Source organism: Tenrec ecaudatus, chromosome 10, assembly GCF_050624435.1.
Source record: "Tenrec ecaudatus isolate mTenEca1 chromosome 10, mTenEca1.hap1, whole genome shotgun sequence".
Classification (NCBI taxonomy): Eukaryota; Metazoa; Chordata; class Mammalia; order Afrosoricida; family Tenrecidae; genus Tenrec; species Tenrec ecaudatus.
Genome location: NC_134539.1, coordinates 42,605,124 through 42,617,785, shown reverse-complemented (window position 1 = coordinate 42,617,785; position 12,662 = coordinate 42,605,124). Strand labels below are relative to the sequence as shown.

At 46.7% G+C, this 12,662-nt stretch overlaps 1 protein-coding gene across 3 annotated transcripts in view; it reads right to left on the bottom strand.

Moving 5' to 3' along the window:
* Positions 1–10,484, bottom strand: part of SLC44A1 (solute carrier family 44 member 1) — a 170,742-nt gene extending 160,258 nt beyond the window's left edge. Inside the window, exon 1 of one of the 3 annotated variants that reach the window (XM_075560260.1) lies at positions 10,252–10,484. In XM_075560260.1, coding sequence (XP_075416375.1) covers positions 10,252–10,284 — 33 coding nt within the window. In that variant the 5' untranslated portion in view covers positions 10,285–10,484. The remainder of the gene's footprint in view (positions 1–10,251) is intronic. The other 2 variants (XM_075560263.1, XM_075560262.1) reach the window with 2 other exon arrangements.
* Between the last annotated feature and the right edge of the window lie 2,178 nt (positions 10,485–12,662).

Genomic DNA, 12,662 nt, shown 5'->3' with positions numbered 1-12,662 from the left:
GACACCTCATCAAAGAAGACATTCAGATGGGGAACAAACATGAAGAAATTCTAGTGATCATTAGCCATTTGCAAATCAAAACAAGATCTCACCTCACCCCAATATTAACAGGAAAGTTTTTTTAAATGCTGGCAATGGTAGAGAGACTGAAAACATTGAAAATGGTTAGGGTACTTCCTTAAAATGTTAGAAATAGAAATACTGTATGATCTAGTTTTCTACTAGGTATATAACCTAGGAGCTATGTTACAAATAGTTAAATGTACAGACACACATATGAATATGCATGTTCACAAGATGACGAGACTTCATTCTAATGTACTTTGGACATGTCAGGATAGAACAGTCCCTGGAGAGGGAAATCATACTTGGTAAAGGGGTAGGAAGGAAGAGGAAGGTCCTTAACAAGATGCACTGACACAGTGGCTGTAAGAATGCGCTCAAACATAGGAGCGAGCGTCGGTGAGGGATGCGCAGCACTGGGCAGTTGGTCACTACAAGGCTGAGCCGACTCCACAGTACTGAGCAAAGTGCTCCTTGCAGCGTTAGTCAAAAAGGGAAACAATGTAACTGCTTAACAATGGAAGAATGGATAAACTATGGTATATACACCCAATGAAATACAATGTTAAAGACACAGGAGACACAGGAAGCCCGGATAAGTGAGGCCACATTGGGGAATTGTCGTCAATGACATGAAATAAAATGTATGTGAATTATTGAGTACAAAATGGATTCGCTTTGTAATTCTTCATCCAATTAATAAAAGATTTTTAAAAACCACTTGTGGAAAAAAAAAAACTATGTATGGACAATGAAAGTTGAATCTCACATAATTTTCATACCAGGAAATGTTTTAAAATGCAATCATTTAAAAAAGTTAAAATAAAACAAACATTTTTAGTTTGCAGGTTATTGCAGAAACAGACAACGAGCCAGAGCTGGCCCCAGGGTCATGGTTTGTCAGTTACTGGCTAGCCGTACACACTATTTGTATGACTGGTTTTGCTGTAAATGCTCAAAGGGAAAACACTGAAAGCAATGGAAGGTGTGCCCTGGTTTGAACTCAAGGAAAACCTGTGTCCAAGAAAGGGGCTTTTAAGCTGAAATTAAGGAATGAGTAAACCAAACTCAGTGCCTTGGAGTCCTCTGACTCACAGCAGTTTGTCTTTCCTTTCCCAAACTAAAGCTCTTTATGGAAACAGAAAGCCCCAGCTTTCTCTTGAGAAGTAGCTAGTAGGTTTGTATCAAAGACCTGCGGATAGCAGCCCAGCACCTGAGCCGCAGTGCCCAGGGCTCCTTAATGGAGATAAGGGCCAGGGAGAATCTGCAGACCCTTCCACGCAGGCAAACCGCATGTGCAAGAGCCCTAAGAGGCAGGATGGGTTAAAGAATTTGAGAGCCGAAGGAAGCAAGAGCAGAAACAGAAAAGATGGTTTGGGATGAAGCTAGCAAGAGGCAGGAACCAGTCTACAAAGATACAGGATGGCCAAGGGCTCTGGTTTTTGTCCTATGAACCAGAGAAAACGGTGAAAAGGTTAAGTAGGAGGAGGGCAGAATCCGTTTTGGACTTTTCAGATTTGTTGGTTTTGTTTTGTTTTTTCAAGATAGTACAAGACTGGAAGGGAGCTGAGCAAATACAGTAGGGAGACCTGTAACGCCAGTTCGGGCAGAGATGAAAGCGGTTTGGGCCAGGGTGCAAGCCCCCGAGGGTTGCTCGCATGTGGCGACTGAATAGGAAGCGTTAAAGGACCATTCACTATGGGACTCCGCTCTCTGGCTTCCACAAGCAGGCAGTCTGAGGATTATTTACCATCTGCGTGCTTGTACACAAAGTTGGAGTTCATTTTGAGCAGACTGAGTCGAGCCTGGTGGCACAGTGGTTGCATGTGGCTAACATCAAAACCACCAGGCATTCCGGTGGAGGAAAATGAAGCTTTCTATTCCCATGTTAGTCTCATATGAAAAATAATTCAGAGGACCTGATGCAAGGGGCTTAAGTGGAGAGCAAATGCCTTGAGAATGATTGGGGCAGGGAATGTATGGATGTGCTTTATACAATTGATGTATGTATATGTATGGATTGTGGTAAGAGTTGTATGAGTCCCTAATAAAATGTAAAAGAAGAGAAAAAAAATGATTAGGGCAAAGACTGTACAGATGTGCTTTATACAATTGATGTATGTATATGTATGAACTGTGAAAAGAATTGTATCAGCCCCAATAAATTGTTAAAATAAATAAATAAATTAAAATAAATAAATAAATAAAAATAAAACCAAAAAAAGAAAAGAAAAATAATTCATAAATTATTAAGGGTTTCTTGAGGGAGGGGAAAATATGAGAAGCTGAAAATAAGTGCTCAGTAGAAAGGAAATGTTTTGAAAATGATGACAACATATGTACAAATGTGCTTGACACAATGGATGGATGGATGGATGGCTTGTGATACAAGTTGTAGGAGCCCCCAATAAAATTAATTTAAAAAGTCAGTCTGTCTCAGAATCTCATGGGGGAGAGAGGGGGGGGGTTCACTTCTACCTTGTCCTAAAGGGTTTCTACGAGTCGGAATGGACTTAATGGCAAGGTTTTGAAAGAGTGAGTGCCTAGGAGATACTCTAGTGTAGGTGCTAGAGGCTAGGATAAGATGTTTCAAGAATTTCACTAAAACCACAGAAAGAGATAAAATTGCTAGGGAAAAGGTGTGAGGCAATAATTCCCAACCTTAGCAGCATGTGAGTGTCATGGGGTGATTTTTGAAAAATCCTGATGGTTCCCCCAGACCAACTAAATCAGAATCTCTGGAAATGGAATCAGGCATTAGTATTAAATTCTCCAAGTAATTCCAATATCCAGCCAAGGTAAAGAAGATAAATAGGCCTAAAACTTTAAGAAGTAGCAACACTATATAGAAAAGAGTAGATTAAGATACGAAATTTCTAGTTGCGGCTACATCGTAATTCTGCCTCAGACCATTTCCGGTTTCTACATTCTAGTTTGCTCAGTAGAAAAGTGACCTGGTCTCTAATATTCCCAAATCAAAAAGCCTGAGCTCAAATTGCAACCTGAAATGTTTAATAATTGGGAGGGAGGGAGAAGAAATAGTAAACCCACTTATTAGGTAATTATAAGTAGCAGAGTACATATTATTTGAAACAATTATTTCCAGGACAATGTTTTATAATGGTAGGGTTGTCCCCACAGTGTCCCTGTTAAGTACAAATGACGTACTTTGAACATGTTATCTGGAGGGATGGTCAGACCCTGGAGAAGGACACCGTGCTTGAAGCAGAGCGCCAGGGACACAGGAGGCACCGGTGAGATGGACCGACCCGGTGGCTGCAACAATAAGCTGAAGCACCGCAGTAATTGTGAGAATGGAGTGGGGCAGTATGGCCTGACACTCAGTTGTACTTTGCTTGGCTAAGACTCAGAACCTCCTCGATAGCACCGATCTAGTGAGATAATCTTCCTGGAGACAGACAATTCAGAAGAGTGGCCGCCCACCAGAAGAAAATAATCAATGCCATTGATTTGTGCCACGTGTAGAAAGAGATGAATCTGTGCATATTCTGTATATATTCCTAATAACCAAAACATATTAAGAAAATAGTATCTATTAAGCCTAGAAACATTTGGGCTAGATTTGCAACATCATACTATGTTGCTCTCCAGTTGAAAACTACAAGAAGTTCAAAACGGCAGCATGAATTTATCTTGGCAATGAATTCACCCCTGTCCCAGAGTAGTCAGCCAGCTGAGAAATGAAGTCTTCATGCAGCCTACAGTATGAATGGAGCTGGAAGACATTATGCTGAATGAAATACAACCATCACATAAGGACAAATTTTGTATGACCTCATATGATGTCATATAAAGAGACAAGAAAAGGCAAATGTATAGAAATCAATGTTTATTAGTGATCATGAGGGGCATGGAAGGAGGGGAACAAGGAGAGTTAACATTGAAGGAAAATAATCACAGATTGTGGATAAGGGGGCACACCTGATTACTGCAATTCTTGGCAAAACGCTGTACACCTGTAAAATGTTGAATTGGCAAAAGTTGTGTGACAGATGTATTCAGTGACCCAAATAAAGAGAAGCCACTGAGGCTATTCTGTACAGCCAAGCACCTCATGGGATTTGATTCCTTGGTTTGAAGGCTTAGGGTCATGGCTTCACTGGACATCCCAGATAACTGCTCCAATAACGTGTTGGTGCCTCTGTTCTACCTCCTGCTGTGGGGAGATTGAAAAGCCTAAAAGCAGCCATCCAAAGCAAAACAGCTGGTCTCTATTCACCTGGTCACCAGGGCGAGTGTCAGGACCAGTAGGGGGATCTGGGCTCTGTGGCTAATGACTTCCATGTCCCACTGCCTCCTTTGCTCTGAACCCAGAAGGACTGGGTGGTGCCATGACTGGATTATTTGAACAATCTTCATAGATGAATCCTAGTCAGAAGAGGGCAGAGACAACACCTAATTTCAAATTCTCATGGACTCCAGACTTTCTGGAGCCATGGGACGTTGATAAAACCTTAAAACTAATGCCCTGAAATCATCTTTAAATCTTAAACCAAAAAGATCCCTGAAGCCTTGTTAAAACTGCATAATTAGCTTAGCTAGTAAAAACACAAACTATGATCTTTTCAGAACCATCTATACGAGATCAAGTTGACAGCAGCCGCCTGAGAGATTAAATAAGAGTCTTTGGGGCCAGTGTGTTTATGAGGGAAGAACAGCTCACAAAAAGTTTTGATGGTTGCACATCTCGAAACTGGAAGCAGTGTCACCGGATTGAGTGCATAGACAGTGTTGAGTTGGTTATGTTGCTGTGTACAGTCTTAGCAACAACAAAATATAATTGAAAGAAAGTAACTGTACAGAGTAAGTCTGTTTCAATGATAAAAAGAAGTGAGCTGGAACATATACTCCAAACCCTAGATGTGAGCACAGAAACAGAAGTGGAAGACTTACACCCAGAAGACCTGAGGTTCAAGTTTAGCCTCTCACTAGCTCTAGGGCTTCAGTCAACTTTCCTAGTCTCAATTTCCTCAACTATGAAACATTAGTAAAATCAACTACCCTAACAAGGTCAGCATTATTAAGTGCTTAAAACATAAACATAGCTATAATAACTATAGATAAGCAACTGCCACTTCTGCACGATTTCCCAGCCAATTTTAAGGTTAACTTTTGATTGACCTGCTTTGAGAAGTGCAACAGCACTTTGCACATAGGAAAAGAGAAAATAAAGTTCACCTTTGTGCTGTTACTTTTTTGTTCCACTTTGAATTCTCCTTTGTAGGTTGTATTTTAATGGAACAATTTAACCTCCATTGATAGTTTCTATTACCCTCTTCAAATTTCATTTTTACCTTTAGATATCATATTCCATAAAGCAGATGTAAACTTACAGTATTACTAAAATTCTATTAATGCATAATTAATACTCAAATATCAACTAGATTTTTCCCTATCATTTCCAAGACAAGATATGAGAATTACAAAAAGATCATTGCACACACACGGTTGAGTAAAAAAGTATTATTATATAATCATAAGCACCTTTATTAAACAAGAATATCAAAATGTAAAGCTCCTGTTTCTTGACATAGGCTCCACCTAGTTTATGAACCTCTGAAGGCAACGTTTTCATCTTTCTAACCCTTCCCTTGAGGAGCACGTGTGGCATAGTGGGTTATACGCTGGACTGCTACCACAAGGTAAGCAGTTCAAAGCCACCAGCTGACCCATGGGAGAAAAGTGTGGCTTTCTACTCCCTTAAACAGTCTTGGAAACTCACAGGGGCAGTTCTACCTTGTCCTAGAGCAGCGGTTCTCAACCTGTGGGTCACCACCTCTTTGGGGGTCAAATGGCCCTTTCACAGGGGTCGTCTAATTCAGTACAGTAGCAAAATTACATTTATGCAGTAGCAACAAAAATAATTTTATGGTTGGGGGGTCACCACCACATGAAGAACTGTATTAAGGGGTCGCGGCATCAGGAACGTTGAGAACCACTGTCGTAAAGGTTCACTATGAATCAGCATCGACTCGATGACGGAGTGAATGAGGCTAAGGTATTTTACTGAGAGGACATGTCTGCAGCTATCCACTGATCTCGGAGACACGTGTCAACATATCTAGTAGCAATAGTTTTTCACTTACTCTCATATAACTCTCAAACTAAAAACCATAGGACAGTCAGTCAACCCACGACTACATTTCTCTTAGAAGGTTAGGCGGCCAAGGGGAGGCTTGTTCACCAAAAATATTCCTCTCCACTCCTTTCATGATTTCTAAGGTCAGAGCTGAAGGACACAGACTTCACAACACTCACAAAACCTCCTGGCCTCCATAGCACTGCTGTGAGCAATAATCATCTCTACCGTTAGCGACAAAGACTGATGGCAATTTGCTAAAAGTAGTCTTTCAAAAGCCTCTTTATTCAAACTGGTTTGTCAATGGGAAAGAACACTTAATAAATCTGAAGATTTACAAGTGAACTTTGAAGTTTAACATTGCAGGAATAGAAATTGTGTCAGGTTATAACAGAACAAACGAAATCATGAAGTGACGGGAATAAATTTTAGGGCTCACAGGAGAATTGGTATCGTAACCGAAGCCCAAGACTCTCTCACGTCTATGTTCCTTCCAAGAAGATGGTGGAGGAGGGGAATAGCTGTAGGATTCCAAGACAGTTATGGTTATCAGGGTCACTGACTTGCACAGGTAGAAACTGCTGCATGTGTGTAGGTTCTGCTGTGTGTATTCTCAACGACAACAAAAACAAAATAGCACTTTAAACACAAAATTTCAGGCCCAGATTCGCAATTGTTGGCTGGCTTTGAACCACTGCTAATCTCAGTCAACTGCTTGTGCAGTGGTCACTAAAGAAAAACAACATTAATAACAAGTTCTACAAGAGGTAATTTGGAGTCTGGGCATGCTGTCCATCCCTAACGCAGCAGATTATTGGCTGAAAGTGACTCCTTCAAAGACAAGTTAGTTTCGAATTGTGACATCTTTCTTTGATCTCAACCCTGAAAGAGTAATTGTACCAACGGTAAAACAGGACACACCCAGACACTGCCAAGAAAATGCAATGACTACCAAATGAAGCCACTTAAGAGGCCAAACATGCTTTTATGCTTTTATGAAGCGTCTGCAATGCACCGAGAGCTTACGGGGGAAGATAGATTATTTCAGAAGTGAATCCCACTACAAAGAGGAAGCGTACTAGATTAACACTGACAAACCCTACCAGGGCTTTAAAGTGGCTGACCATTCCGCAGAGAAAAGCTAAGCCCAAGTGCGGATTACCTCAGGAGCGTGTTATTTTGGTGTGCTGTGCAGCTTGTCATTCAAGTTTCAAGACAAGCTCTTTCAAGTTGGGATAGGCCTGCCCCAACTACACCACAAGCATTCAGAGCAAGCGGGGCATCCCAAGGAAAAAGAACCCATTCAGTTATGTAAACTGGCTGCATCATTGATAGAAGGAGGGGGGCACGTGGGAAAGGCAGGGAAAGTTTAGCTTACATCATTCAAGTTTGAGGTTAAAAGCAGAAAGCCTGGTGAAATCAGCCCCTCCCCACCCCAACCAGTGAGAGTGACACAGTACGTGGGTCAGAACGGAATTCACATTTGGTGTCGCTTGCTAGCAGATACTCCACTGTGTGTGGATACATTCCCTTCAGGGAACACTGCCAGGCCACAGCCACAGCCACGTGCAGGACACAGTGAAGCACCGAGGCACTTACAAAGATGAGGAAACAAAAGTATGAGAAGCTTACAATTGAGTAGTGGGCAGGACACAAACATTTTCGGCCTGAAAATACAAGCCAGGCCTCTAAGGCAGTGATGTGGAGGTTCGGTCAATCAAGGTTTGGATTTGCATCCCTGTTCTGTTTCAACAGGACACATCACGGACACAATGTGCTTCTAAGAGTGGTGATGCTCCTGAAAGGGGCTGTGTAACACCAGCAAATCGCTAACAGCTACAAAATAAAGAACGAGGCCAAAATCTCAAACAAGGAAAAATAATGACTGGCTCTTTGACACAAAGCTCACTCCTTAATGCTCCGCTGAACACTACAAGTCCCTATAGCGAAACTTAAAGGCATGTGACAGCTGTTGATTGGTTACAAAAATCCACAGGGGACCAACAACAACAAAGCACACCCCTGGAGGTGCATGACATGCATCTATCTTGTCTGTAGAACACTCACAAAGGACACAGCGGCTGCAAGAGAAGGGAAAGGTGAAGAGGAGGTATGTGGCAGCAGTATTCAAAGAATGCTATGGAGCGATCTACCTACCAAATGCAAGACCCAGTTCCTGTTACTGAAGCGGAGTTCTGCTGCAGCATCCACCCCTGCTGAATTTAATTGTTCACGCCCTGAACAAGCCATCCATACAGTATCAATGTTTCCCTGTCTAAAAGGCACTGGATCACCAAAGACAATGTGTAGCAACTAAACTGTTAAAAAAGATACCTTTTTGGTGAAGACTCTATTTCATTCCATATTAGAAACTGGGTGTTTGTTGCTACCTAGATATTCTCCTTCCCCCACCCCTCCACATCTCCAACCAGTTGAAAGGTACTGTGGACTTCTGATCTTTTCTACACTAATAAAATCCTTGGTAATCCGCCTTCTCCTTCATAATACCAGTACATATAGTTTTTCCTTTGCTAGTTTGACTGACTAAGCCAGTCAGCCTCGCCATAATCCCAAAAGGAAAAATGCACTCCTGTGAGCAAGCACGCACTAGAATTAAAAAGCAAACAAACAAAAAGCCTGGGCAAATGGGATGGATACTTAATGAAACATAAATGTCCTCCATTCGTCTGCAGCTCTACACATTTCTGCCTAACAGATCTCAGATTTTCAGAACAAGTATGCAGGTTATTTAAAACTGAGTTATATATAGTCATTTAACAGCAGAAAAACACTTCTGGCATTATCACAGATGCTACATCTCTAAGGGAATTTTCCCCCTGGAAACTAGCATTTTTCTTCCCCCACCTAACCAGCCGAATTCCAAAAAGAACCGCATTCTCTCCTCTTACCCCCTGCCCCCCACCGACAGAGCCAAGCCAACAAATCCCAGGCTACAATTAAATTCTCTCCTAAAGAGACGATGAGGTTACATCCAGGCATGTCAGAGCCTATTTTTCATACACCACCACCAGACACTTTGATGCAGTATTCCTGATTGCTTTTTATCGTATTTGTAAATACACTCACTAATCCACTAAATTAGGTAATTTACAAACAGGTCCGCTCAGTTATTAGGGGCCAGCAGTCAAGTTCTATTACATTTGATTCGTATACAGTTGTCTAAACATTTCCATCCAGGTTAAGGGCTCGGAGCGGCAGGGAGAGAAGAGGAAGAGAGGGAGAGGGAGAGGGAGAGGGAGGTTAGAGAAATTTGGATGGGGGCAGGGTAGAAGCTGGGAGAAATCGCTGCATCTCAGCCCTCAGCGACAACATTCAGCCAGTGCCCACAGAAAAACTAAATTCGGCACCTCTTCCTCCTGTTACACTGGCAACAAAGAGGGAGTTTCTGTAACGCTCCCGTCGTCACCCACCAGGTGCCCAATCTCCTTCCCAGGCCAGTCCCGGCGATCCCGCAGGGGCCTCCGGCTGTGACGAGGCCGCGGAGCCCCGGGTCGAGGCACAAAGGGGGGATGGGGTAGGCGACCAGAGGGTGGGATCTCGGCAGAGGGCTGTCACGGGGCTCCGGGACCCGCTTCCACACTTGAGCCAGGAATGGGGCGGTGGGTAAATAAAAATGGGACAGCAGCTCCAACGGAGCAGAGGCGGGAAGAGGGTGAAGCAGCCAGGCGAGGGTACAGCTCCTGGGAGCACAGCGCACAGTCCGCGGGAGAGGCCCGGAGGGCGAGGGGAGCGGGTGCCACCTGGGGCCCAGAGGCGGCGCCTGCGGTGCCTCTACCTGCGGGCGGGCCGCTCAGGTGTGACCGGGGGGCAGGGGCCAGGTCCAGAGGCGGCGCGAGGCAGCTCGGGGCACGCAGCGGGGGCGAGCCCAGGCGCCCGCGGGTCGCAGCCGCGGAGCCAGCGCGGGGCACCAGCGGGAGGCCGGGGACCGAGGGGGGACGGAGGGCGGGCGGGCAGGCGCGCGGGGGGGGGGGTGCAGGGAGGCGCGGGGGGCTCCGGGGCGGCGGGCGCCCGCGGCGCAGAGCGGGGGCGGCATCCTGGAGGGCGGCCGGGAGGCGGGCGCCGCTCACCTGCGCGGCGGAGGCGGAGCTGCAGCAGCCCATGGCGGGGCCGGGGGAGCCCGGAGGCGGCGCCGGGCGCGCAGCTACGCGCCGGAGCCCCTCGGCATGCGAGCCGGCGGGCGCCCGGGGAGGGCGCGGCCTGGCCCGGCACGACTCGGCGGCGGCGCGGACGCGGGCGGCGGCGGGGACTCAGGAGGCGGCGCGGCGCGGGGCGAGCGCCGGCCACATCTCCCGGCGGCGGCGGCTGCGCGGCTGCTGCTCGGCTCCTGCGGCTGCAGCTGCTCCCCGGCGGAAAGGGGCGGGCGGCGGCGGCGCCTCCCCCTGGCCCCCGCCTCCCGCCTCCCGCGCCCAGAGCCTCGCCCGCTCCCCCTCCCGGGCCGCCGCCGCCTCTGCGCCGCGCGCGTCTCCCATCAGACTCCCCGCCCCCCGCGCGGCGCCGTGCGGCCGGCCGGGCGGCGGCGGCGGCGGCGGCGGAAGCGAGGCCGGGCCGTTGGGCGCGCGGCGGCGCCGGCAGTCGCCGGGCCCATTTCGCCGTGGCACCGGGGCCGAGCGCCGGCCCTCCGACGGCGCGCCTCGCGGAGCCGGGACGGCCCGGGGCGGGCGGGCTCGCAGCCCAAATGGGCCCGGGCTGCTTCCGGAGCCGGCAGCCCGCCCCGCCCGGGCGCTGCGCTCGCCGGGCCGGAGGGGTCGCCTGGGCTCGCCCAGCTGTTTCCCGAGAGGGCCACCTGGGCGTTCAACCCCGGGGAGCCGCGCGTGCGACTGACCCATTGCGCGGGTGTGGAAACTGATCCTGGGACGGACCCTAAAGAGGTGCTCTCACTGTGCAAATGGAAATAAGGAGCCGAAAAATGGGCAAAGGGCAACAAGTTCTTAGGTCTCAATGCACAGCCCTGTGGACTGTGAGCTCAACTTTGTCATACAGGGTCGTGCACACACACACTACGGTATTCGTTCACAGACTGAGGACAAACGACGTTCCTGTCGTTCAGTGGGTGCTGCGGGGTTGGCTCTGACTCATAGCAACCCCGAGTACAACAGGGTGAACACACTGCGCGCTCCGATGTCCGTAATTGCTAGGTACTGGCATGCGGAGATGAGCAAAAGGGACGTGCCCCTTTCTGTAGATAGCTGCTAAATTAATACAGCCGTCACCGCGACAGCAGATCAGAATGGACGCACCCTCTTCACGAAATTTACAACCCACAAGTGTGTGAGTTGAGGACAGTGTAATAAAGCTGGCGGTAATAAGTTAATGGTTGGTGTTAAAAGAGGGTTTATCAGTTCCAGTCACTTTATATGTCTCATTTTGAGGCTTCAGAGAGCTGCAGCGCCAAATGTAAGTTTGAAGAACACTTAAAGTCCCAGGGCAGGGGAGGAAAGGATTGAAGGTGGGTTGTCAGGGAGTCTAAGCAAAAGAAAGTCGGGAACCCCCAAAGAAAAGGCCAGGAAAGGAGGGGAACCCCTAGCTAATTAGGTTCCAATGTAACTCCGAGCTCTGTGACTGGATTTTTCTCCTCTGTGAAACGGTGTTATGAAGGACCTCAAAGGGGGCTCCTGATTAAATACCCGAACAGAAGTATCTCATCTAGCCCATGAGCATAAGCCAAGTTCAGGTGGAAGCATTCATTCTTTCCACGGTCCATTTCCCTGGATTGGGAGTCCACCTTGCCTCTGGGCTTGGTGAGTCACCATCATGGCGCCAGTCAATAACTCAAGTGAAGAAATGAATGGCTCTGGTCCCCGATCCTGATTGTAAAAAGCCACGATTTCGATTGCAAACTCCCTGAGAACAAGGAAAAGCACATTTTCTCCTTTGTCTCTGCCTCTGTGCTCTCAAATGTGTTTCTTAAATTATTCAAAGCAGCCAGGAATAAAAACCTTCCCCTGAGATTTTCCTTTAAAGCCAGAAAAGTACATCTTGTTTTTAACTGAGGGAGGGAGGCTGAAAGTAAAATTACAGTCTGAAACAAGAAGCCATCTGTCTTCCTTCTTTATAATCAAGGAATGGGGAGTTCTTTCTCTTAGCCGAGCCAATATGGGAGCGGTTCTTCTCAGATTATAAAAATCCTTTTGGCTAGTGCAGTTGTTCAGTGAGTATCTAGTGTTTATTTTGTAATTAGAATAGCAAAAGCAGATAAATACGCAGCAGGCTCGGCAATGCTTGAGGAAAGCATGCTTCACTCTTTTGGCGATATCCTTAGTAGACATGGAGGATGAGTGGCTATAATTAAAAGGGAGGCGTTTCTTCGTACTTGGATGTTCTGGGTTTGTTTTCCTCTTAAGGGTTAATGGAGCTAGGAGTTCTTAGGTTCTGCAAGGTGCTTTGTAAATATACTTATTATGTATGTATGCACCAGATATACATAGGAATATGACATTAGCACCAGAGAGACTAAGAGCTCCTACATGGATATTTTGTA